The sequence below is a fragment of the Salmo salar genome, unplaced genomic scaffold (assembly GCF_905237065.1).
Source record: "Salmo salar unplaced genomic scaffold, Ssal_v3.1, whole genome shotgun sequence".
Lineage (NCBI taxonomy): Eukaryota > Metazoa > Chordata > Actinopteri > Salmoniformes > Salmonidae > Salmo > Salmo salar.
The window spans coordinates 100176-127140 of record NW_025548161.1 but is presented as its reverse complement, the minus strand read 5'-3'; the positions used below and the strand labels follow the sequence as shown (position 1 = coordinate 127140).

Sequence of the window (26965 nt, the reverse complement as noted above, 5' to 3'; positions counted from 1 at the left end):
TGCTGTGTTGTCATGTGTTTCTACCATGCTGTGTTTCTACCATGCTGTGTTGCTGCCATGCTGTGTTGTTATGTGTTGCTACCATGCTGTGTTGCTACCATGCTGTGTTGTCATGTTGCTACCATGCTGTGTTGCTGCCATGTTGTGTTGTCATGTGTTGCTACCATGCTGTGTTACTACCATGCTGTGTTGTTATGTGTTTCTACCATGCTGTGTTGCTACCATTCTGTGTTGTTATGTGTTTCTACCATGCTGTGTTGCTACCATGCTGTGTTGTCATGTGTTGCTACCATGCTGTGTTGTCATGTGTTGCTACCATGCTGTGTTGTCATGTGTTGCTACCATGCTGTGTTGTCATGTGTTGCTACCATGCTGTGTTGTCATGTGTTGCTGCCATGCTGTGTTGCTACCATTCTGTGTTGTTATGTGTTGCTACCATGCTGTGTTTCTACCATGCTGTGTAGTCATGTGTTGCTACCATGCTGTGTTTCTACCATGCTGTGTTGCTACCATGCTGTGTTGTTATGTGTTGCTACCATGCTGTGCTGTCATGTGTTGCTACCATGCTGTGTTGCTACCATGCTGTGTTGTTATGTGTTGCTACCATGCTGTGTTGCTACCATGCTGTGTTGTTATGTGTTTCTACCATGCTGTGTTGCTACCATGCTGTGTTGTCATGTGTTGCTACCATGCTGTGTTGCTACCATGCTGTGTTGTTATGTGTTGCTACCATGCTGTGTTGTTATGTGTTGCTACCATGCTGTGTTGTTATGTGTTGCTACCATGCTGTGTTGTTATGTGTTGCTACAATGCTGTGTTTCTACCATGCTGTGCTGTCATGTGTTGCTACCATGCTGTGTTGCTACCATGCAGTGTTATCATGTGTTGCTGCCATGCTGTGTTGCTACCATGCTGTGTTGTCATGTGTTCTGCTACCATGCTGTGTTGTCATGTGTTACTACCATGCTGTGTTTCTACCATGTTGTGTTGTCATGTGTTGCTACCATGCTTTGTTGCTACCAGGCTGTGTTGCTACCAGGCTGTGTTGTCATGTGTTGCTACCATGCTGTGTTGTCATGTGTTGCTACCATGCTGTGTTGCTACCAGGCTGTGTTGTCATGTGTTGCTACCATGCTGTGTTGCTACCAGGCTGTGTTGTCATGTGTTTCTACCATGCTGTGTTGTCATGTGTTGCTGCCATGCTGTGTTGCTACCAGGCTGTGTTGTCATGTGTTGCTACAATGTTGTGATGACACCATGCTGTGTTTCTACCATGCTGTGTTGTCATGTGCTGCTACCATGCTGTGTTTCTACCATGCTGTGCTGTCATGTGTTGCTACCATGCTGTGTTGCTATCATGCAGTGATATCATGTGTTGCTGCCATGCTGTGTTGCTACCATGCTGTGTTGTCATGTGTTGCTACCATGTTGTGCTGTCATGTGTTGCTACCATGCTGTGTTGTCATGTGTTGCTACCATGCTGTTTTGCTACCAGGCTGTGTTGTCATGTGTTGCTACCATGCTGTGCTGTCATGTGATTATACCATGCTGTGTTGCTACCATGCTGTGTTGTCATGTGATGCTGCCTTGCTGTTTTTCTACCATGCAGTGTTGTCGTGTGATTTTACCATGCTGTGTTTCTACCAAGCTGTGCTGTCATGTGTTGCTACCATGCTGTGTTGTCATGTGTTTCTACCATGCTGTGTTGTCATGTGTTGCTACCATGCTGTGTTGCTACCATGCTGTGTTGTTACCATGCTGTGGTGTCACGTGTTTCTACCATGCTGTGTTGTTACCATGCTGTGTTGTCATGTGTTGCTACCATGCTGTGTTGCTGCCATGCTGTGTTGATACCATGCTGTGTTGTCATGTGTTTCTACCATGCTGTGTTGCTACCATGCTGTGTTGTTACCATGCTGTGTTGTTACCATGCTGTGGTGTCACGTGTTTCTACCATGCTGTGTTGTTACCATGCTGTGTTGTCATGTGTTGCTACCATGCTGTGTTGCTACCATGCTGTGTTGTTACCATGCTGTGTTGTTACCATGCTGTGGTGTCACGTGTTTCTACCATGCTGTGTTGCTACCATGCTGTGTTGTCATGTGTTGCTACCATGCTGTGCTGTCATGTGTTGCTACCATGCTGTGTTGCTGCCATGCTGTGTTGTCATGTGTTGCTACCATGCTGTGTTGTCATGTGTTGCTACCATGCTGTGTTGTTATGTGTTGCTACCATGCTGTGTTGCTACCATGCTGTGTTGTCATGTTGCTACCATGCTGTGTTGCTACCATGCTGTGTTGTCATGTGTTGCTACCATGCTTTGTTGCTACCATTCTGTGTTGTTATGTGTTGCTACCATGCTGTGTTTCTACCATGCTGTGTTGTTATGTGTTGCTACCATGCTGTGTTGCTACCATTCTGTGTTGTTATGTGTTGCTACCATGCTGTGTTGCTACCATTCTGTGTTGTTATGTGTTGCTACCATGCTGTGTTGTCATGTGTTGCTACCATGCTGTGTTGTCATGTGTTGCCACCATGCTGTGTTGTCATGTGTTGCTACCATGCTGTGTTGTCATGTTGTGTTGCTACCATGCTGTGTTGTCATGTGTTGCTACCATGCTGTGTTGTCATGTGTTGCCACCATGCTGTGTTGTCATGTGTTGCTACCATGCTGTGTTGTCATGTTGTGTTGCTACCATGCTGTGTTGTCATGTGTTGCTACCATGCTGTGTTGTCATGTGTTGCTACCATGCTGTGTTGTCATGTGTTGCTACCATGCTGTGTTGTCATGTGTTGCTACCATGCTGTGTTGTCATGTTGTGTTGCTACCATGCTGTGTTGTCATGTGTTGCTACCATGCTGTGTTGTCATGTGTTTCTACCATGCTGTGTTGTCATGCTGTGTTGCTACCATGCTGTGTTGTCATGTGTTTCTACCATGCTGTGTTGCTACCATGCTGTGTTGTCATGTGTTGCTACCATGCTGTGTTGCTACCATGCTGTGTTGTCATGTGTTGCTACCATGCTGTGTTGTCATGTGTTGCCACCATGCTGTGTTGTCATGTGTTTCTACCATGCTGTGTTGTTATGTGTTGCTACCATGCTGTGTTGCTACCATGCTGTGCTGTCATGTGTTTCTACCATGCTGTGTTGCTACCATGCTGTGTTGTTATGTGTTGCTACCATGCTGTGTTGCTACCATGCTGTGTTGTCATGTGTTTCTACCATGCTGTGTTGCTACCATGCTGTGTTGTTATGTGTTTCTACCATGCTGTGTTGCTACCATGCTGTGCTGTCATGTGTTGCTACCATGCTGTGTTGCTACCATGCTGTGTTGTTATGTGTTGCTACCATGCTGTGTTGTCATGTGTTGCTACCATGCTGTGTTGTCATGTGTTGCTACCATGCTGTGTTGCTACCATGCTGTGTTGCTACCATGCTGTGTTGTTATGTGTTGCTACCATGCTGTGTTATGTGTTGCTACCATGCTGTGTTGCTACCATGCTGTGTTGCTACCATGCTGTGTTGCTACCATGCTGTGTTGTCATGTGTTGCTACCATGCTGTGTTGCTACCATGCTGTGTTTCTACCATGCTGTGTTGTTATGTGTTGCTACCATGCTGTGTTGTCATGTGTTGCTACCATGCTGTGTTGTCATATGTTGCTACCATGCTGTGTTGCTACCATGCTGAGTTGTTATGTGTTGCTACCATGCTGTGTTGCTACCATGCTGTGTTATGTGTTTCTACCATGCTGTGTTTCTACCATGCTGTGTTGTCCTGTGTTGCTACCATGCTGTGTTGCTACCATGCTGTGTTGTCATGTGTTTCTACCATGCTGTGTTATGTGTTTCTACCATGCTGTGTTGCTACCATGCTGTGTTGTCATGTGTTGCTACCATGCTGTGTTGCTACCATGCTGTGTTGTCATGTGTTGCTACCATGCTGTGTTATGTGTTTCTACCATGCTGTGTTGCTACCATGCTGTGTTGTCCTGTGTTGCTACCATGCTGTGTTGCTACCATGCTGTGTTGTCATGTGTTGCTACCATGCTGTGTTATGTGTTTCTACCATGCTGTGTTTCTACCATGCTGTGTTGTCATGTGCTTCTACCATGCTGTGTTGTCATGTGTTGCTACCATGCTGTGTTATGTGTTTCTACCATGCTGTGTTGCTACCATGCTGTGTTGTCATGTGTTGCTACCATGCTGTGTTATGTGTTTCTACCATGCTGTGTTGCTACCATGCTGTGTTGTCATGTGTTGCTACCATGCTGTGTTGTCATGTGTTGCTACCATGCTGTGTTGTCCTGTGTTGCTACCATGCTGTGTTTCTACCATGCTGTGTTGCTACCATGCTGTGTTGTCATGTGTTGCTACCATGCTGTGTTTCTACCATGCTGTGTTGCTACCATGCTGTGTTGTCATGTGTTGCTACCATGCTGTGTTGCTACCATGCTGTGTTGTCATGTGTTGCTACCATGCTGTGTTGCTACCATGCTGTGCTGTCATGTGTTGCTACCATGCTGTGTTGTCATGTGTTTCTACCATGCTGTGTTGCTACCATGCTGTGCTGTCATGTGTTGCTACCATGCTGTGTTGTTGTCTTAGGTATCTCTGTATGTAGTGTTGTGTTGTCTCTCTTGTCGTGATGTGTGTTTTGTCCTATATTTGTTTTGTATTTTTAATCCCAGCCCCGTCCCAGCAGGAGTCCTTTAGCCTTTTGGTAGGACGTCTATGTCAATAACAATTTATTCTGAACTGACTTTCCTAGTTAAAAAAGGTTAAATATATGAATATAAAATATACAGTATATATTTAGGGATGGGGGGGGGGATATAAATTCATCTTGCAACCAGAACAGATGGACAGGAACAAAGACAGACAGGTAGGAACATCAGACACAAACACACTACTTACCAATGTCGTCATCAGATCCACCTGTGGATGATAAGAAAAAACAGTCAGTTAGAAGACATGTTGACACATAAAACCATCATGTTATTATCAAACCCTGCTGGTACCTCCTCAGAGACTGGTTCCTCTCTACCCAGTACAGCGAGTAGAGGACTGGTCACCCCTCAGAGCCTGGTTCCTCTCTACCCAGTACAGCCAGTAGAGGACTGGTCACCCCTCAGAGCCTGGTTCCTCTGGTCTACCCAGTACAGCCAGTAGAGGACTGGTCACCCCTCAGAGCCTGGTTCCTCTGGTCTACCCAGTACAGCCAGTAGAGGACTGGTCACCCCTCAGAGCCTGGTTCATCTGGTCTACCCAGTACAGTCAGTAGAGGACTGGTCACCCCTCAGAGCCTGGTTCCTCTGGTCTACCCAGTACAGCCAGTAGAGGACTGGTCACCCCTCAGAGCCTGGTTCCTCTCTACCCAGTACAGCCAGTAGAGTACTGGTCACCCCTCAGAGCCTGGTTCCTCTCTACCCAGTACAGCCAGTAGAGGACTGGTCACCCCTCAGAGCCTGGTTCCTCTGGTCTACCCAGTACAGCCAGTAGAGGACTGGTCACCCCTCAGAGCCTGGTTCCTCTGGTCTACCCAGTACAGCCAGTAGAGGACTGGTCACCCCTCAGAGCCTGGTTCCTCTCTACCCAGTACAGCCAGTAGAGGACTGGTCACCCCTCAGAGCCTGGTTCCTCTCTACCCAGTACAGCCAGTAGAGGACTGGTCACCCCTCAGAGCCTGGTTCCTCTCTACCCAGTACAGCCAGTAGAGGACTGGTCACCCCTCAGAGCCTGGTTCCTCTCTACCCAGTACAGCCAGTAGAGGACTGGTCACCCCTCAGAGCCTGGTTCCTCTCTACCCAGTACAGCCAGTAGAGGACTGGTCACCCCTCAGAGCCTGGTTCCTCTGGTCTACCCAGTACAGCCAGTAGAGGACTGGTCACCCCACAGAGCCTGGTTCCTCTGGTCTACCCAGTACAGCCAGTAGAGGACTGGTCACCCCTCAGAACCTGGTTCCTCTGGTCTACCCAGTACAGCCAGTAGAGGACTGGTCACCCCTCAGAGCCTGGTTCCTCTGGTCTACCCAGTACAGCCAGTAGAGGACTGGTCACCCCTCAGAGCCTGGTTCCTCTCTACCCAGTACAGCCAGTAGAGGACTGGTCACCCCTCAGAGCCTGGTTCCTCTGGTCTACCCAGTACAGCCAGCAGAGGACTGGTCACCCCTCAGAGCCTGGTTCCTCTCTACCCAGTACAGCCAGTAGAGGACTGGTCACCCCTCAGAGCCTGGTTCCTCTCTACCCAGTACAGCCAGTAGAGGACTGGTCACCCCTCAGAGCCTGGTTCCTCTCTACCCAGTACAGCCAGTAGAGGACTGGCCACCCCTCAGATCCTGGTTCCTCTCTATCCAGTACAGCCAGTAGAGGACTGGTCACCCCTCAGAGCCTGGTTCCTTTCTACCCAGTACAGCCAGTAGAGGACTGGTCACCCCTCAGAGCCTGGTTCCTCTCTACCCAGTACAGCCAGTAGAGGACTGGTCACCCCTCAGAGCCTGGTTCCTCTGGTCTACCCAGTACAGCCAGTAGAGGACTGGTCACCCCTCAGAGCCTGGTTCCTCTGGTCTACCCAGTACAGCCAGTAGAGGACTGGTCACCCCTCAGAGCCTGGTTCCTCTCTAACCAGTACAGCCAGTAGAGGACTGGTCACCCCTCATAGCCTGGTTCCTCTGGTCTACCCAGTACAGCCAGTAGAGGACTGGTCACCCCTCAGAGCCTGGTTCCTCTGGTCTACCCAGTACAGCCAGTAGAGTACTGGTCACCCCTCAGAGCCTGGTTCCTCTGGTCTACCCAGTACAGCCAGTAGAGGACTGGTCACCCCTCAGAACCTGGTTCCTCTGGTCTACCCAGTACAGCCAGTAGAGGACTGGTCACCCCTCAGAGCCTGGTTCCTCTGGTCTACCCAGTACAGCCAGTAGAGGACTGGTCACCCCTCATAGCCTGGTTCCTCTGGTCTACCCAGTACAGCCAGTAGAGGACTGGTCACCCCTCAGAGCCTGGTTCCTCTCTACCCAGTACAGCCAGTAGAGGACTGGTCACCCCTCAGAGCCTGGTTCCTCTGGTCTACCCAGTACAGCCAGTAGAGGACTGGTCACCCCTCAGAGCCTGGTTCCTCTCTACCCAGTACAGCCAGTAGAGGACTGGTCACCCCTCAGAGCCTGGTTCCTCTGGTCTATCCAGTACAGCCAGTAGAGGACTGGTCACCCCTCAGAGCCTGGTTCCTCTGGTCTACCCAGTACAGCCAGTAGAGGACTGGTCACCACTCAGAGCCTGGTTCCTCTGGTCTACCCATGAAATAATCATTGAATGCTTTGTGTGATGTATTGGTGTCTCTACCTTCTTGACCTTTGTGCTGTTGTCTGTGCCCAATAATGTTTCTACCATGCTGTGTTGTTATGTGTTTCTACCATGTTGTGTTGCTACCATGCTGTGTTGTCATGTGTTGCTACCATGCTGTATTGTCATGTGTTGCTACCATGCATGTGTTGCTACCATGCTGTGTTGCTGCCATGCTGTGTTGTCATGTGTTGCTACCATGCTGTGTTGTCATGTGTTGCTACCATGCTGTGTTGTCATGTGTTGCTACCATGCTGTGTTGTCATGTGTTGCTACCATGCTGTGTTGTCATGTGTTGCTACCATGCTGTGTTGTCATGTCTTGCTACCATGCTGTGTTGTCATGTGTTGCTACCATTCTGTGTTGTTATGTGTTGCTACCATGCTGTGTTGCTACCATTCTGTGTTGTTATGTGTTGCTACCATGCTGTGTTGCTACCATTCTGTGTTATTATGTGTTGCTACCATGCTGTGTTGCTACCATGCTGTGTTGTCATGTGTTGCTACCATGCTGTGTTGTCATGTTGTGTTTCTACCATGCTGTGTTGTCATGTGTTGCTACCATGCTGTGTTGTCATGTGTTGCTACCATGCTGTGTTGTCATGTGTTGCTACCATGCTGTGTTGTCATGTGTTGCTACCATGCTGTGTTGTCATGTTGTGTTGCTACCATGCTGTGTTGTCATGTGTTGCTACCATGCTGTGTTGTCATGTTGTGTTGCTACCATGCTGTGTTGTCATGTGTTGCTACCATGCTGTGTTGTCATGTGTTGCTACCATGCTGTGTTGTCATGTGTTGCTACCATGCTGTGTTATGTGTTTCTACCATGCTGTGTTGCTACCATGCTGTGTTGTCATGTGTTGCTACCATGCTGTGTTGTTATGCGTTGCTACCATGCTGTGTTGTCATGTGTTGCTACCATGCTGTGTTGTCATGTGTTGCTACCATGCTGTGTTGTTATGTGTTGCTACCATGCTGTGTTGTCATGTGTTGCTACCATGCTGTGTTGTCATGTGTTGCTGCCATGCTGTGCTGTCATGCGTTTCTACCATGCTGTGTTACTACCATGCTGTGTTGTTATGTGTTGCTACCATGCTGTGTTGTTACCATGCTGTGTTGCTACCATGCTGTGTTGTCCTGCGTTGCTACCATGCTGCGTTGCTACCATGCTGTGTTGCTACCATGCTGTGTTATGTGTTTCTACCATGCTGCGTTGCTACCATGCTGTGTTGCTACCATGCTGTGTTATGTGTTTCTACCATGCTGTGTTGCTACCATGCTGTGTTGTCATGTGTTGCTACCATGCTGTGTTGTCATGTGATGCTACCATGCTGCGTTGCTACCATGCTGGGGTAGCTACCATGTTGTGTTGCTACCATGCTGTGTTGTCATGTGTTGCTACCATGCTGTGTTGTTATGTGTTGCTACCATGCTGTGTTATGTGTTGCTACCATGCTGTGTTGCTACCATGCTGTGTTGTCATGTGTTGCTACCATGCTGTGTTGTCATGTGTTGCTACCATGCTGTGTTATGTGTTTCTACCATGCTGTGTTGCTACCATGCTGTGTTGTCATGTGTTGCTACCATGCTGTGTTGTCCTGTGTTGCTACCATGCTGTGTTTCTACCATGCTGTGTTGCTACCATGCTGTGTTGTCATGTGTTGCTACCATGCTGTGTTGCTACCATGCTGTGTTGACATGTGGTCCTACCATGCTGTGTTATGTGTTTCTACCATGCTGTGTTATGTGTTTCTACCATGCTGTGTTTCTACCATGCTGTGTTGTCATGTGTTGCTACCATGCTGTGTTATGTGTTTCTACCATGCTGTGTTATGTGTTTCTACCATGCTGTGTTTCTACCATGCTGTGTTGTCATGTGTTGCTACCATGCTGTGTTGTCATGTGTTTCTACCATGCTGTGTTATGTGTTTCTACCATGCTGTGTTGCTACCATGCTGTGTTGTCATGTGTTGCTACCATGCTGTGTTGTTGTCTTAGGTATCTCTGTATGTAGTGTTGTGTTGTCTCTCTTGTCGTGATGTGTGTTTTGTCCTATATTTGTTTTGTATTTTTAATCCCAGCCCCGTCCCAGCAGGAGTCCTTTAGCCTTTTGGTAGGACGTCTATGTCAATAACAATTTATTCTGAACTGACTTTCCTAGTTAAAAAAGGTTAAATATATGAATATAAAATATACAGTATATATTTAGGGATGGGGGGGGGGATATAAATTCATCTTGCAACCAGAACAGATGGACAGGAACAAAGACAGACAGGTAGGAACATTAGACACAAACACACTACTTACTAATGTCGTCATCAGATCCACCTGTGGATGATAAGAAAAAACAGTCAGTTAGAAGACATGTTGACACATAAAAACATCATGTTATTATCAAACCCTGCTGGTACCTCCTCAGAGCCTGGTTCCCCTCTACCCAGTACAGCCAGTAGAGGACTGGTCACCCCTCAGAGCCTGGTTCCTCTGGTCTACCCAGTACAGCCAGTAGAGGACTGGTCACCCCTCAGAGCCTGGTTCCTCTCTACCCAGTACAGCCAGTAGAGGACTGGTCACCCCTCAGAGCCTGGTTCCTCTCTACCCAGTACAGCCAGTAGAGGACTGGTCACCCCTCAGAGCCTGGTTCCTCTCTACCCAGTACAGCCAGTAGAGGACTGGTCACCCCTCAGAGCCTGGTTCCTCTCTACCCAGTACAGCCAGTAGAGGACTGGTCACCCCTCAGAGCCTGGTTCCTCTCTACCCAGTACAGCCAGTAGAGGACTGGTCAACCCTCAGAGCCTGGTTCCTCTCTACCCAGTACAGCCAGTAGAGGACTGGTCACCCCTCAGAGCCTGGTTCCTCTGGTCTACCCAGTACAGCCAGTAGAGGTTCTTACCCAGGTGATAGACTAGATAAGGTTTATATTCCAGTGATATGTAACCAGAGGTAGAGAGGTTCTTACCCAGGTGATAGACTAGATCAGGTTTATATTCCAGTGATATGTAACCAGAGGTAGAGAGGTTCTTACCCAGGTGATAGACTAGATCAGGTTTATATTCCAGTGATATGTAACCAGAGGTAGAGAGGTTCTTACCCAGGTGATAGACTAGATAAGGTTTATATTCCAGTGATATGTAACCAGAGGTAGAGAGGTTCTCACCCAGGTGATAGACTAGATAAGGTTTATATTCCAGTGATATGTAACCAGAGGTAGAGAGGTTCTTACCCAGGTGATAGACTAGATAAGGTTTATATTCCAGTGATATGTAACCAGAGGTAGAGAGGTTCTTACCCAGGTGATAGACTAGATCAGGTTTATATTCCAGTGATATGTAACCAGAGGTAGAGAGGTTCTTACCCAGGTGATAGACTAGATAAGGTTTATATTCCAGTTATATGTAACCAGAGGTAGAGAGGTTCTTACCCAGGTGATAGACTAGATAAGGTTTATATTCCAGTGATATGTAACCAGAGGTAGAGAGGTTCTTACCCAGGTGATAGACTAGATAAGGTTTATATTCCAGTGATATGTAACCAGAGGTAGAGAGGTTCTTACCCAGGTGATAGACTAGATAAGGTTTATATTGCAGTGATATGTAACCAGAGGTAGAGAGGTTCTTACCCAGGTGATAGACTAGATCAGGTTTATATTCCAGTGATATGTAACCAGAGGTAGCGAGGTTCTTACCCAGGTGATAGACTAGATAAGGTTTATATTCCAGTGATATGTAACCAGAGGTAGAGAGGTTCTTACCCAGGTGATAGACTAGATAAGGTTTATATTCCAGTGATATGTAACCAGAGGTAGAGAGGTTCTTACCCAGGTGATAGACTAGATCAGGTTTATATTCCAGTGATATGTAACCAGAGGTAGAGAGGTTCTTACCCAGGTGATAGACTAGATAAGGTTTATATTCCAGTGATATGTAACCAGAGGTAGAGAGGTTCTTACCCAGGTGATAGACTAGATAAGGTTTATATTCCAGTGATATGTAACCAGAGGTAGAGAGGTTCTTACCCAGGTGATAGACTAGATAAGGTTTATATTCCAGTGATATGTAACCAGAGGTAGAGAGGTTCTTACCCAGGTGATAGACTAGATAAGGTTTATATTCCAGTGATATGTAACCAGAGGTAGAGAGGTTCTTACCCAGGTGATAGACTAGATAAGGTTTATATTCCAGTGATATGTAACCAGAGGTAGAGAGGTTCTTACCCAGGTGATAGACTAGATCAGGTTTATATTCCAGTGATATGTAACCAGAGGTAGAGAGGTTCTTACCCAGGTGATAGACTAGATAAGGTTTATATTCCAGTGATATGTAACCAGAGGTAGAGAGGTTCTTACCCAGGTGATAGACTAGATAAGGTTTATATTCCAGTGATATGTAACCAGAGGTAGAGATGTTCTTACCCAGGTGATAGACTAGATAAGGTTTATATTCCAGTGATATGTAACCAGAGGTAGAGAGGTTCTTACCCAGGTGATAGACTAGATAAGGTTTATATTCCAGTGATATGTAACCAGAGGTAGAGAGGTTCTTACCCAGGTGATAGACTAGATAAGGTTTATATTCCAGTGATATGTAACCAGAGGTAGAGAGGTTCTTACCCAGGTGATAGACTAGATCAGGTTTATATTCCAGTGATATGTAACCAGAGGTAGAGAGGTTCTTACCCAGGTGATAGACTAGATAAGGTTTATATTCCAGTGATATGTAACCAGAGGTAGAGAGGTTCTCACCCAGGTGATAGACTAGATAAGGTTTATATTCCAGTGATATGTAACCAGAGGTAGAGAGGTTCTTACCCAGGTGATAGACTAGATAAGGTTTATATTCCAGTGATATGTAACCAGAGGTAGAGAGGTTCTTACCCAGGTGATAGACTAGATCAGGTTTATATTCCAGTGATATGTAACCAGAGGTAGAGAGGTTCTTACCCAGGTGATAGACTAGATCAGGTTTATATTCCAGTGATATGTAACCAGAGGTAGAGAGGTTCTTACCCAGGTGATAGACTAGATAAGGTTTATATTCCAGTGATATGTAACCAGAGGTAGAGAGGTTCTTACCCAGGTGATAGACTAGATAAGGTTTATATTCCAGTGATATGTAACCAGAGGTAGAGAGGTTCTTACCCAGGTGATAGACTAGATCAGGTTTATATTCCAGTGATATGTAACCAGAGGTAGAGAGGTTCTTACCCAGGTGATAGACTAGATCAGGTTTATATTCCAGTGATATGTAACCAGAGGTAGAGAGGTTCTTACCCAGGTGATAGACTAGATAAGGTTTATATTCCAGTGATATGTAACCAGAGGTAGAGAGGTTCTTACCCAGGTGATAGACTAGATAAGGTTTATATTCCAGTGATATGTAACCAGAGGTAGAGAGGTTCTTACCCAGGTGATAGACTAGATCAGGTTTATATTCCAGTGATATGTAACCAGAGGTAGAGAGGTTCTTACTCAGGTCCTTGACAATGTCAGGTTCCAGATCCAGTAGAATCCTGTAAAATGCTGATTTCACTCTTGTTGTGTCTTCTGCTTCTTCTAGGGCCAAGAACAACAGTCTCATCTGGTCCTGGCTGGTCCTGGCAGCACTGATCTGAGAGTTCATCTCATCAGGGATCAAGTCCTTCTGGTGCAGCTCAGATGCTATAGATTTCCCCTTGGAAACCTTCTGAATGAGGTCATCCTTGTGTCTGTCCACAAACAGGGCATCAACTAGACAGGAAAGAAAACAGATGTAGAGTTATATACTGTAGAACAAGAGGACATTACTAGTCAGGTTAGATGTAGAGTTATATACTGTAGAACAAGAGGACATTACTAGTCAGGTTAGATGTAGAGTTATATACTGTAGAACAAGAGGACATTACTAGTCAGGTTAGATGTAGAGTTATATACTGTAGAACAAGAGGACATTACTAGTCAGGTTAGATGTAGAGTTATATACTGTAGAACAAGAGGACATTACTAGTCAGGTTAGATGTAGAGTTATATACTGTAGAACAAGACAAATCCATGAGGTCTGTGATTAACAGTTGATCCATCAGTATTATAGTAATAAACCATGAGGTCTGTGATTAACAGTTGACCCATCAGTATTATAGTAATAAACCATGAGGTCTGTGATTAACAGTTGACCCATCAGTATTATAGTAATAAACCATGAGGTCTGTGATTAACAGTTGACCCATCAGTATTATAGTAATAAACCATGAGGTCTGTGATTAACAGTTGACCCATCAGTATTATAGTAATAAACCATGAGGTCTGTGATTAACAGTTGACCCATCAGTATTATAGTAATAAACCATGAGGTCTGTGATTAACAGTTGACCCATCAGTATTATAGTAATAAACCATGAGGTCTGTGATTAACAGTTGACCCATCAGTATTATAGTAATAAACCATGAGGTCTGTGATTAACAGTTGACCCATCAGTATTATAGTAATAAACCATGAGGTCTGTGATTAACAGTTGACCCATCAGTATTATAGTAATAAACCATGAGGTCTGTGATTAACAGTTGACCCATCAGTATTATAGTAATAAACCATGAGGTCTGTGATTAACAGTTGACCCATCAGTATTATAGTAATAAACCATGAGGTCTGTGATTAACAGTTGACCCATCAGTATTATAGTAATAAACCATGAGGTCTGTGATTAACAGTTGACCCATCAGTATTATAGTAATAAACCATGAGGTCTGTGATTAACAGTTGACCCATCAGTATTATAGTAATAAACCATGAGGTCTGTGATTAACAGTTGACCCATCAGTATTATAGTAATAAACCATGAGGTCTGTGATTAACAGTTGACCCATCAGTATTATAGTAATAAACCATGAGGTCTGTGATTAACAGTTGACCCATCAGTATTATAGTAATAAACCATGAGGTCTGTGATTAACAGTTGACCCATCAGTATTATAGTAATAAACCATGAGGTCTGTGATTAACAGTTGACCCATCAGTATTATAGTAATAATCATAATCTCTTTATGTGAAACTCTAACAAGACAACAGCCCACTTACGTAGTTCTTCCCATCGTTGTCTTTGCTCCTCTGTAGACAAAAGACAACAAATGTGTAAAAGCACAATAGTAAAAAGTACAATAATAATTAATAATCATTAAAAGCCTGGATGTCTGTTCCACTCGGTAATCTAATTAGCATAATGCTAAACTAAACTCTGACTTTAGTGTCTGGGGGTCTAAAAAGGTAATTCACCCGTTTTGCTCTACAAGCTTCACACTGGTACCTATATATAGTTATATCCTGATCCAATACAGGACTGAAGGTAACCTGGTATAAATGAATAGAGTCTAATGGACAGGATATGGATCATTCCTAGTTATATCCTGATCCAATACAGGACTGAAGGTAACCTGGTATAAATGAATAGAGTCTAATGGACAGGATATGGATCATTCCTAGTTATATCCTGATCTAATACAGGACTGAAGGTAACCTGGTATAAATGAATAGAGTCTAATGGACAGGATATGGGTCATTCCTAGTTATATCCTGATCCAATACAGGACTGAAGGTAACCTGGTATAAATGAATAGAGTCTAATGGACAGGATATGGATCATTCCTAGTTATATCCTGATCTAATACAGGACTGGTCTGAAGGTAACCTGGTATAAATGAATAGAGTCTAATGGACAGGATATGGGTCATTCCTAGTTATATCCTGGTCACCCCTCAGAGCCTGGTTCCTCTCTACCCAGTACAGCCAGTAGAGGACTGGTCACCCCTCAGAGCCTGGTTCCTTTCTACCCAGTACAGTCAGTAGAGGACTGGTCACCCCTCAGAGCCTGGTTCCTCTCTACCCAGTACAGCCAGTAGAGGACTGGTCACCCCTCAGAGCCTGGTTCCTCTCTACCCAGTACAGCCAATAGAGGACTGGTCACCCCTCAGAACCTGGTTCCTCTGGTCTACCCAGTACAGCCAGTAGAGGACTGGTCACCCCTCAGAGCCTGGTTCATCTCTACCCAGTACAGCCAGTAGAGTACTGGTCACCCCTCAGAGCCTGGTTCCTCTCTACCCAGTACAGCCAGTAGAGGACTGGACACCCCTCAGAGCCTGGTTCCTCTGGTCTACCCAGTACAGCCAGTAGAGGACTGGTCACCCCTCAGAGCCTGGTTCCTCTGGTCTACCCAGTACAGCCAGTAGATGACTGGTCACCCCTCATAGCCTGGTTCCTCTGGTCTACCCAGTACAGCCAGTAGAGGACTGGTCACCCCTCAGAGCCTGGTTCCTCTGGTCTACCCAGTACAGCCAGTAGAGGACTGGTCACCCCTCAGAGCCTGGTTCCTCTCTACCCAGTACAGCCAGTAGAGGACTGGTCACCCCTCAGAGCCTGGTTCCTCTGGTCTACCCAGTAAAGCCAGTAGAGGACTGGTCACCCCTCAGAGCCTGGTTCCTCTCTGCCCAGTACAGCCAGTAGAGGACTGGTCACCCCTCAGAGCCTGGTTCCTCTGGTCTACCCAGTACAGCCAGTAGAGGACTGGTCACCCCTCAGAGCCTTGTTCCTCTCTACCCAGTACAGCCAGTAGAGTACTGGTCACCCCTCAGAGCCTGGTTCCTCTCTACCCAGTACAGCCAGTAGAGGACTGGTCACCCCTCAGAGCCTGGTTCCTCTGGTCTAACCAGTACAGCCAATAGAGGACTGGTCACCCCTCAGAGCCTGGTTCCTCTGGTCTACCCAGTACAGCCAGTAGAGGACTGGTCACCCCTCAGAGCCTGGTTCCTCTGGTCTACCCAGTACAGCCAGTAGAGGACTGGTCACCCCTCAGAGCCTGGTTCCTCTGGTCTACCCAGTACAGCCAGTAGAGGACTGGTCACCCCTCAGAACCTGGTTCCTCTGGTCTACCCAGTACAGCCAGTAGAGGACTGGTCACCCCTCAGAGCCTGGTTCCTCTCTACCCAGTACAGCCAGTAGAGGACTGGTCACCCCTCAGAACCTGGTTCCTCTGGTCTACCCAGTACAGCCAGTAGAGGACTGGTCACCCCTCAGAGCCTGGTTCCTCTGGTCTACCCAGTACAGCCAGTAGAGGACTGGTCACCCCTCAGAGCTTGGTTCCTCTCTACCCAGTACAGCCAGTAGAGGACTGGTCACCCCTCAGAGACTGGTTCCTCTGGTCTACCCAGTACAGCCAGTAGAGTACTGGTCACCCCTCAGAGCTTGGTTCCTCTCTACCCAGTACAGCCAGTAGAGGACTGGTCACCCCTCAGAGCCTGGTTCCTCTGGTCTATCCAGTACAACCAGTAGAGGACTGGTCACCCCTCAGAGCCTGGTTCCTCTGGTCTACCTAGTACAGCCAGTAGAGGACTGGTCACCCCTCAGAGCCTGGTTCCTCTCTACCCAGTACAGCCAGTAGAGGACTGGTCACCCCTCAGAGCCTGGTTCCTCTCTACCCAGTACAGTCAGTAGAGGACTGGTCACCCCTCAGAGCCTGGTTCCTCTCTACCCAGTACAGCCAGTAGAGGACTGGTCACCCCTCAGAGCCTGGTTCCTCTCTACCCAGTACAGCCAATAGAGGACTGGTCACCCCTCAGAACCTGGTTCCTCTGGTCTACCCAGTACAGCCAGTAGAGGACTGGTCACCCCTCAGAGCCTGGTTCATCTCTACCCAGTACAGCCAGTAGAGTACTGGTCACCCCTCAGAGCCTGGTTCCTCTCTACCCAGTACAGCCAGTAGAGGACTGGACACCCCTCAGAGCCTGGTTCCTCTGGTCTACCGAGTACAGCCAGTAGAGGACTGGTCACCCCTCAGAGCCTGGTTCCTCTGGTCTACCCAGTACAGCCAGTAGATGACTGGTCACCCCTCATAGCCTGGTTCCTCTGGTCTACCCAGTACAGCCAGTAGAGGACTGGTCACCCCTCAGAGCCTGGTTCCTCTGGTATACCCAGTACAGCCAGTAGAGGACTGGTCACCCCTCAGAGCCTGGTTCCTCTCTACCCAGTACAGCCAGTAGAGGACTGGTCACCCCTCAGAGCCTGGTTCCTCTGGTCTACCCAGTAAAGCCAGTAGAGGACTGGTCACCCCTCAGAGCCTGGTTCCTCTCTGCCCAGTACAGCCAGTAGAGGACTGGTCACCCCTCAGAGCCTGGTTCCTCTGGTCTACCCAGTACAGCCAGTAGAGGACTGGTCACCCCTCAGAGCCTGGTTCCTCTCTACCCAGTACAGCCAGTAGAGTACTGGTCACCCCTCAGAGCCTGGTTCCTCTCTACCCAGTACAGCCAGTAGAGGACTGGTCACCCCTCAGAGCCTGGTTCCTCTGGTCTAACCAGTACAGCCAATAGAGGACTGGTCACCCCTCAGAGCCTGGTTCCTCTGGTCTACCCAGTACAGCCAGTAGAGGACTGGTCACCCCTCAGAGCCTGGTTCCTCTGGTCTACCCAGTACAGCCAGTAGAGGACTGGTCACCCCTCAGAGCCTGGTTCCTCTGGTCTACCCAGTACAGCCAGTAGAGGACTGGTCACCCCTCAGAACCTGGTTCCTCTGGTCTACCCAGTACAGCCAGTAGAGGACTGGTCACCCCTCAGAGCCTGGTTCATCTGGTCTACCCAGTACAGCCAGTAGAGTACTGGTCACCCCTCAGAGCCTGGTTCCTCTGGTCTACCCAGTACAGCCAGTAGAGGACTGGTCACCCCTCAGAGCCTGGTTCCTCTCTACCCAGTACAGCCAGTAGAGGACTGGTCACCCCTCAGAACCTGGTTCCTCTGGTCTACCCAGTACAGCCAGTAGAGGACTGGTCACCCCTCAGAGCCTGGTTCCTCTCTACCCAGTACAGCCAATAGAGGACTGGTCACCCCTCAGAGCCTGGTTCCTCTCTACCCAGTACAGCCAGTAGAGGACTGGCCACCCCTCAGAGCCTGGTTCCTCTCTACCCAGTACAGCCAGTAGAGGACTGGTCACCCCTCAGAGCCTGGTTCCTCTGGTCTACCCAGTACAGCCAGTAGAGGACTGGTCACCCCTCAGAGCCTGGTTCCTCTGGTCTACCCAGTACAGCCAGTAGAGGACTGGTCACCCCTCAGAGCCTGGTTCCTCTCTACCCAGTACAGCCAGTAGAGGACTGGTCACCCCTCAGAGCCTGGTTCCTCTGGTCTACCCAGTACAGCCAGTAGAGGACTGGTCACCCCTCAGAGCCTGGTTCCTCTCTACCCAGTACAGCCAGTAGAGGACTGGTCACCCCTCAGAGCCTGGTTCCTCTGGTCTACCTAGTACAGCCAGTAGAGGACTGGTCACCCCTCAGAGCCTGGTTCCTCTCTACCCAGTACAGCCAGTAGAGGACTGGTCACCCCTCAGAGCCTGGTTCCTCTGGTCTACCCAGTACAGCCAGTAGAGGACTGGTCACCCCTCAGTGCCTGGTTCCTCTGGTCTACCCAGTACAGCCAGTAGAGGACTGGTCACCCCTCAGAGCCTGGTTCCTCACTACCCAGTACATCCAGTAGAGGACTGGTCACCCCTCAGAGCCTGGTTCCTCTGGTCTACCCAGTACAGCCAGTAGAGGACTGGTCACCCCTCAGAGCCTGGTTCCTCTGGTCTACCCAGTACAGCCAGTAGAGGACTGGTCACCCCTCAGAGCCTGGTTCCTCTCTACCCAGTACAGCCAGTAGAGTACTGGTCACCCCTCAGAGCTTGGTTCCTCTCTACCCAGTACAGCCAGTAGAGGACTGGTCACCCCTCAGAGCCTGGTTCCTCTGGTCTACCCAGTACAGCCAGTAGAGGACTGGTCACCCCTCAGAGCCTGGTTCCTCTGGTCTAACCAGTACAGCCAGTAGAGGACTGGTCACCCCTCAGAGCCTGGTTCCTCTGGTCTACCCAGTACAGCCAGCAGAGGACTGGTCACCCCTCAGAGCCTGGTTCCTCTGGTCTACCCAGTACAGCCAGTAGAGGACTGGTCACCCCTCAGAGCCTGGTTCCTCTGGTCTACCCAGTACAGCCAGTAGAGGACTGGTCACCCCTCAGAGCCTGGTTCCTCTGGTCTACCCAGTACAGCCAGTAGAGGACTGGTCACCCCTCAGAGCCTGGTTCCCCTCTACCCAGTACAGCCAGTAGAGGACTGGTCACCCCTCAGAGCCTGGTTCCTCTGGTCTAACCAGTACAGCCAGTAGAGGACTGGTCACCCCTCAGAGCCTGGTTTCTGTCTACCCAGTACAGCCAGTAGAGGACTGGTCACCCCTCAGAGCCTGGTTCCTCTGGTCTGCCCAGTACAGCCAGTAGAGGACTGGTCACCCCTCAGAGCCTGGTTCCTCTGGTCTACCCAGTACAGCCAGCAGAGGACTGGTCATCCCTCAGAGCCTGGTTCCTCTGGTCTACCCAGTACAGCCAGTAGAGGACTGGTCACCCCTCAGAGCCTGGTTCCTCTGGTCTACCCAGTACAGCCAGTAGAGGACTGGTCACCCCTCAGAGCCTGGTTCCTCTGGTCTACCCAGTACAGCCAGTAGAGTACTGGTCACCCCTCAGAGCCTGGTTCCTCTCTACCCAGTACAGCCAGTAGAGGACTGGTCACCCCTCAGAGCCTGGTTCCTCTGGTCTACCCAGTACAGCCAGTAGAGGACTGGTAACCCCTCAGAGCCTGGTTCCTCTCTACCCAGTACAGCCAGTAGAGGACTGGTCACCCCTCAGAGCCTGGTTCCTCTGGTCTACCCAGTACAGCCAGTAGAGGACTGGTCACCCCTCAGAGCCTGGTTCCTCTCTACCCAGTACAGCCAGTGGAGGACTGGTCACCCCTCAGAGCCTGGTTCCTCTCTACCCAGTACAGCCAGTAGAGGACTGGTCACCCCTCAGAGCCTGGTTCCTCTCTACCCAGTACAGCCAGTAGAGGACTGGTCACCCCTCAGAGCCTGGTTCCTCTGGTCTACCCAGTACAGCCAGTAGAGGACTGGTCACCCCTCAGAGCATGGTTCCTCTGGTCTACCCAGTACAGCCAGTAGAGGACTGGTCACCCCTCATAGCCTGGTTCCTCTCTACCCAGTACAGCCAGTAGAGGACTGGTAACCCCTCAGAGCCTGGTTCCTCTCTACCCAGTACAGCCAGTAGAGGACTGGTCACCCCTCAGAGCCTGGTTCCTCTGGTCTACCCAGTACAGCCAGTAGAGGACTGGTCACCCCTCAGAGCCTGGTTCCTCTCTACCCAGTACAGCCAGTGGAGGACTGGTCACCCCTCAGAGCCTGGTTCCTCTCTACCCAGTACAGCCAGTAGAGGACTGGTCACCCCTCAGAGCCTGGTTCCTCTCTACCCAGTACAGCCAGTAGAGGACTGGTCACCCCTCAGAGCCTGGTTCCTCTGGTCTACCCAGTACAGCCAGTAGAGGACTGGTCACCCCTCAGAGCATGGTTCCTCTGGTCTACCCAGTACAGCCAGTAGAGGACTGGTCACCCCTCATAGCCTGGTTCCTCTCTACCCAGTACAGCCAGTAGAGGACTGGTCACCCCTCAGAGCCTGGTTCCTCTGGTCTACCCAGTACAGCCAGTAGAGGACTGGTCACCCCTCAGAGCCTGGTTCCTCTGGTCTAACCAGTACAGCCAGTAGAGGACTGGTCACCCCTCAGAGCCTGGTTTCTGTCTACCCAGTACAGCCAGTAGAGGACTGGTCACCCCTCAGAGCCTGGTTCCTCTGGTCTGCCCAGTACAGCCAGTAGAGGACTGGTCACCCCTCAGAGCCTGGTTCCTCTGGTCTACCCAGTACAGCCAGCAGAGGACTGGTCATCCCTCAGAGCCTGGTTCCTCTGGTCTACCCAGTACAGCCAGTAGAGGACTGGTCACCCCTCAGAGCCTGGTTCCTCTGGTCTACCCAGTACAGCCAGTAGAGGACTGGTCACCCCTCAGAGCCTGGTTCCTCTGGTCTACCCAGTACAGCCAGTAGAGTACTGGTCACCCCTCAGAGCCTGGTTCCTCTCTACCCAGTACAGCCAGTAGAGGACTGGTCACCCCTCAGAGCCTGGTTCCTCTGGTCTACCCAGTACAGCCAGTAGAGGACTGGTAACCCCTCAGAGCCTGGTTCTTCTCTACCCAGTACAGCCAGTAGAGGACTGGTCACCCCTCAGAGCCTGGTTCCTCTGGTCTACCCAGTACAGCCAGTAGAGGACTGGTCACCCCTCAGAGCCTGGTTCCTCTCTACCCAGTACAGCCAGTAGAGTACTGGTCACCCCTCAGAGCCTGGTTCCTCTCTACCCAGTACAGCCAGTGGAGGACTGGTCACCCCTCAGAGCCTGGTTCCTCTCTACCCAGTACAGCCAGTAGAGGACTGGTCACCCCTCAGAGCCTGGTTCCTCTCTACCCAGTACAGCCAGTAGAGGACTGGTCACCCCTCAGAGCCTGGTTCCTCTGGTCTACCCAGTACAGCCAGTAGAGGACTGGTCACCCCTCAGAGCATGGTTCCTCTGGTCTACCCAGTACAGCCAGTAGAGGACTGGTCACCCTCATAGCCTGGTTCCTCTCTACCCAGTACAGCCAGTAGAGGACTGGTAACCCCTCAGAGCCTGGTTCCTCTCTACCCAGTACAGCCAGTAGAGGACTGGTCACCCCTCAGAGCCTGGTTCCTCTGGTCTACCCAGTACAGCCAGTAGAGGACTGGTCACCCCTCAGAGCCTGGTTCCTCTCTACCCAGTACAGCCAGTGGAGGACTGGTCACCCCTCAGAGCCTGGTTCCTCTCTACCCAGTACAGCCAGTAGAGGACTGGTCACCCCTCAGAGCCTGGTTCCTCTCTACCCAGTACAGCCAGTAGAGGACTGGTCACCCCTCAGAGCCTGGTTCCTCTGGTCTACCCAGTACAGCCAGTAGAGGACTGGTCACCCCTCAGAGCATGGTTCCTCTGGTCTACCCAGTACAGCCAGTAGAGGACTGGTCACCCCTCATAGCCTGGTTCCTCTCTACCCAGTACAGCCAGTAGAGGACTGGTCACCCCTCAGAGCCTGGTTCCTCTCTACCCAGTACAGCCAGTAGAGGACTGGTCACCCCTCAGAGCCTGGTTCCTCTGGTCTACCCAGTACAGCCAGTAGAGGACTGGTCACCCCACAGAGCCTGGTTCCTCTGGTCTACCCAGTACAGCCAGTAGAGGACTGGTCACCCCTCAGAACCTGGTTCCTCTGGTCTACCCAGTACAGCCAGTAGAGGACTGTTCACCCCTCAGAGCCTGGTTCCTCTGGTCTACCCAGTACAGCCAGTAGAGGACTGGTCACCCCTCAGAGCCTGGTTCCTCTCTACCCAGTACAGCCAGTAGAGGACTGGTCACCCCTCAGAACCTGGTTCCTCTGGTCTACCCAGTACAGCCAGTAGAGGACTGGTCACCCCTCATAGCCTGGTTCCTCTGGTCTACCCAGTACAGCCAGTAGAGGACTGGTCACCCCTCAGAGCCTGGTTCCTCTGGTCTACCCAGTACAGCCAGTAGAGGACTGGTCACCCCTCAGAGCCTGGTTCCTCTCTACCCAGTACAGCCAGTAGAGGACTGGTCACCCCTCAGAGCCTGGTTCCTCTGGTCTACCCAGTAAAGCCAGTAGAGGACTGGTCACCCCTCAGAGCCTGGTTCCTCTCTGCCCAGTACAGCCAGTAGAGGACTGGTCACCCCTCAGAGCCTGGTTCCTCTGGTCTACCCAGTACAGCCAGTAGAGGACTGGTCACCCCTCAGAGCCTGGTTCCTCTCTACCCAGTACAGCCAGTAGAGTACTGGTCACCCCTCAGAGCCTGGTTCCTCTCTACCCAGTACAGCCAGTAGAGGACTGGTCACCCCTCAGAGCCTGGTTCCTCTGGTCTAACCAGTACAGCCAATAGAGGACTGGTCACCCCTCAGAGCCTGGTTCCTCTGGTCTACCCAGTACAGCCAGTAGAGGACTGGTCACCCCTCAGAGCCTGGTTCCTCTGGTCTACCCAGTACAGCCAGTAGAGGACTGGTCACCCCTCAGAGCCTGGTTCCTCTGGTCTACCCAGTACAGCCAGTAGAGGACTGGTCACCCCTCAGAACCTGGTTCCTCTGGTCTACCCAGTACAGCCAGTAGAGGACTGGTCACCCCTCAGAGCCTGGTTCCTCTCTACCCAGTACAGCCAGTAGAGGACTGGTCACCCCTCAGAACCTGGTTCCTCTGGTCTACCCAGTACAGCCAGTAGAGGACTGGTCACCCCTCAGAGCCTGGTTCCTCTGGTCTACCCAGTACAGCCAGTAGAGGACTGGTCACCCCTCAGAGCTTGGTTCCTCTCTACCCAGTACAGCCAGTAGAGGACTGGTCACCCCTCAGAGACTGGTTCCTCTGGTCTACCCAGTACAGCCAGTAGAGTACTGGTCACCCCTCAGAGCTTGGTTCCTCTCTACCCAGTACAGCCAGTAGAGGACTGGTCACCCCTCAGAGCCTGGTTCCTCTGGTCTACCCAGTACAGCCAGTAGAGGACTGGTCACCCCTCAGAGCCTGGTTCCTCTCTACCCAGTACAGCCAGTAGAGGACTGGTCACCCCTCAGAGCCTGGTTCCTCTGGTCTACCTAGTACAGCCAGTAGAGGACTGGTCACCCCTCAGAGCCTGGTTCCTCTCTACCCAGTACAGCCAGTAGAGGACTGGTCACCCCTCAGAGCCTGGTTCCTCTCTACCCAGTACAGTCAGTAGAGGACTGGTCACCCCTCAGAGCCTGGTTCCTCTCTACCCAGTACAGCCAGTAGAGGACTGGTCACCCCTCAGAGCCTGGTTCCTCTCTACCCAGTACAGCCAATAGAGGACTGGTCACCCCTCAGAACCTGGTTCCTCTGGTCTACCCAGTACAGCCAGTAGAGGACTGGTCACCCCTCAGAGCCTGGTTCATCTCTACCCAGTACAGCCAGTAGAGTACTGGTCACCCCTCAGAGCCTGGTTCCTCTCTACCCAGTACAGCCAGTAGAGGACTGGACACCCCTCAGAGCCTGGTTCCTCTGGTCTACCCAGTACAGCCAGTAGAGGACTGGTCACCCCTCAGAGCCTGGTTCCTCTGGTCTACCCAGTACAGCCAGTAGATGACTGGTCACCCCTCATAGCCTGGTTCCTCTGGTCTACCCAGTACAGCCAGTAGAGGACTGGTCACCCCTCAGAGCCTGGTTCCTCTGGTATACCCAGTACAGCCAGTAGAGGACTGGTCACCCCTCAGAGCCTGGTTCCTCTCTACCCAGTACAGCCAGTAGAGGACTGGTCACCCCTCAGAGCCTGGTTCCTCTGGTCTACCCAGTAAAGCCAGTAGAGGACTGGTCACCCCTCAGAGCCTGGTTCCTCTCTGCCCAGTACAGCCAGTAGAGGACTGGTCACCCCTCAGAGTCTGGTTCCTCTGGTCTACCCAGTACAGCCAGTAGAGGACTGGTCACCCCTCAGAGCCTGGTTCCTCTCTACCCAGTACAGCCAGTAGAGTACTGGTCACCCCTCAGAGCCTGGTTCCTCTCTACCCAGTACAGCCAGTAGAGGACTGGTCACCCCTCAGAGCCTGGTTCCTCTGGTCTAACCAGTACAGCCAATAGAGGACTGGTCACCCCTCAGAGCCTGGTTCCTCTGGTCTACCCAGTACAGCCAGTAGAGGACTGGTCACCCCTCAGAGCCTGGTTCCTCTGGTCTACCCAGTACAGCCAGTAGAGGACTGGTCACCCCTCAGAGCCTGGTTCCTCTGGTCTACCCAGTACAGCCAGTAGAGGACTGGTCACCCCTCAGAACCTGGTTCCTCTGGTCTACCCAGTACAGCCAGTAGAGGACTGGTCACCCCTCAGAGCCTGGTTCATCTGGTCTACCCAGTACAGCCAGTAGAGTACTGGTCACCCCTCAGAGCCTGGTTCCTCTGGTCTACCCAGTACAGCCAGTAGAGGACTGGTCACCCCTCAGAGCCTGGTTCCTCTCTACCCAGTACAGCCAGTAGAGGACTGGTCACCCCTCAGAACCTGGTTCCTCTGGTCTACCCAGTACAGCCAGTAGAGGACTGGTCACCCCTCAGAGCCTGGTTCCTCTGGTCTACCCAGTACAGCCAGTAGAGTACTGGTCACCCCTCAGAGCTTGGTTCCTCTCTACCCAGTACAGCCAGTAGAGGACTGGTCACCCCTCAGAGCCTGGTTCCTCTGGTCTACCCAGTACAGCCAGTAGAGTACTGGTCACCCCTCAGAGCTTGGTTCCTCTCTACCCAGTACAGCCAGTAGAGGACTGGTCACCCCTCAGAGCCTGGTTCCTCTGGTCTACCCAGTACAGCCAGTAGAGGACTGGTCACCCCTCAGAGCCTGGTTCCTCTCTACCCAGTACAGCCAGTAGAGGACTGGTCACCCCTCAGAGCCTGGTTCCTCTGGTCTACCTAGTACAGCCAGTAGAGGACTGGTCACCCCTCAGAGCCTGGTTCCTCTCTACCCAGTACAGCCAGTAGAGGACTGGTCACCCCTCAGAGCCTGGTTCCTCTGGTCTACCCAGTACAGCCAGTAGAGGACTGGTCACCCCTCAGTGCCTGGTTCCTCTGGTCTACCCAGTACAGCCAGTAGAGGACTGGTCACCCCTCAGAGCCTGGTTCCTCACTACCCAGTACATCCAGTAGAGGACTGGTCACCCCTCAGAGCCTGGTTCCTCTGGTCTACCCAGTACAGCCAGTAGAGGACTGGTCACCCCTCAGAGCCTGGTTCCTCTGGTCTACCCAGTACAGCCAGTAGAGGACTGGTCACCCCTCAGAGCCTGGTTCCTCTCTACCCAGTACAGCCAGTAGAGTACTGGTCACCCCTCAGAGCTTGGTTCCTCTCTACCCAGTACAGCCAGTAGAGGACTGGTCACCCCTCAGAGCCTGGTTCCTCTGGTCTACCCAGTACAGCCAGTAGAGGACTGGTCACCCCTCAGAGCCTGGTTCCTCTGGTCTAACCAGTACAGCCAGTAGAGGACTGGTCACCCCTCAGAGCCTGGTTCCTCTGGTCTACCCAGTACAGCCAGCAGAGGACTGGTCACCCCTCAGAGCCTGGTTCCTCTGGTCTACCCAGTACAGCCAGTAGAGGACTGGTCACCCCTCAGAGCCTGGTTCCTCTGGTCTACCCAGTACAGCCAGTAGAGGACTGGTCACCCCTCAGAGCCTGGTTCCTCTGGTCTACCCAGTACAGCCAGTAGAGGACTGGTCACCCCTCAGAGCCTGGTTCCCCTCTACCCAGTACAGCCAGTAGAGGACTGGTCACCCCTCAGAGCCTGGTTCCTCTGGTCTAACCAGTACAGCCAGTAGAGGACTGGTCACCCCTCAGAGCCTGGTTCCTCTGGTCTACCCAGTACAGCCAGTAGAGGACTGGTCACCCCTCAGAGCCTGGTTTCTGTCTACCCAGTACAGCCAGTAGAGGACTGGTCACCCCTCAGAGCCTGGTTCCTCTGGTCTGCCCAGTACAGCCAGTAGAGGACTGGTCACCCCTCAGAGCCTGGTTCCTCTGGTCTACCCAGTACAGCCAGCAGAGGACTGGTCATCCCTCAGAGCCTGGTTCCTCTGGTCTACCCAGTACAGCCAGTAGAGGACTGGTCACCCCTCAGAGCCTGGTTCCTCTGGTCTACCCAGTACAGCCAGTAGAGGACTGGTCACCCCTCAAAGCCTGGTTCCTCTGGTCTACCCAGTACAGCCAGTAGAGGACTGGTCACCCCTCAGAGCCTGGTTCCTCTGGTC

The 26965-nt window shown here is 50.9% G+C and overlaps 1 protein-coding gene across 2 annotated transcripts in view; it reads right to left on the bottom strand.

Annotated features, from left to right (window-relative positions):
* The window catches only part of LOC123723899 (erythroid membrane-associated protein), a 99316-nt gene that overhangs the window by 20219 nt on the left and 52132 nt on the right, over positions 1-26965 (bottom strand). The window contains exons 9-12 of one of the 2 annotated variants that reach the window (XM_045711976.1): positions 14386-14415; positions 12804-13061; positions 9644-9664; positions 4918-4938 (exon numbers count right to left, since the gene is read on the bottom strand). In XM_045711976.1, coding sequence (XP_045567932.1) covers positions 4918-4938; positions 9644-9664; positions 12804-13061; positions 14386-14415 — 330 coding nt within the window. The remainder of the gene's footprint in view (positions 1-4917; positions 4939-9643; positions 9665-12803; positions 13062-14385; positions 14416-26965) is intronic. The other variant, XM_045711977.1, reaches the window with a different exon arrangement.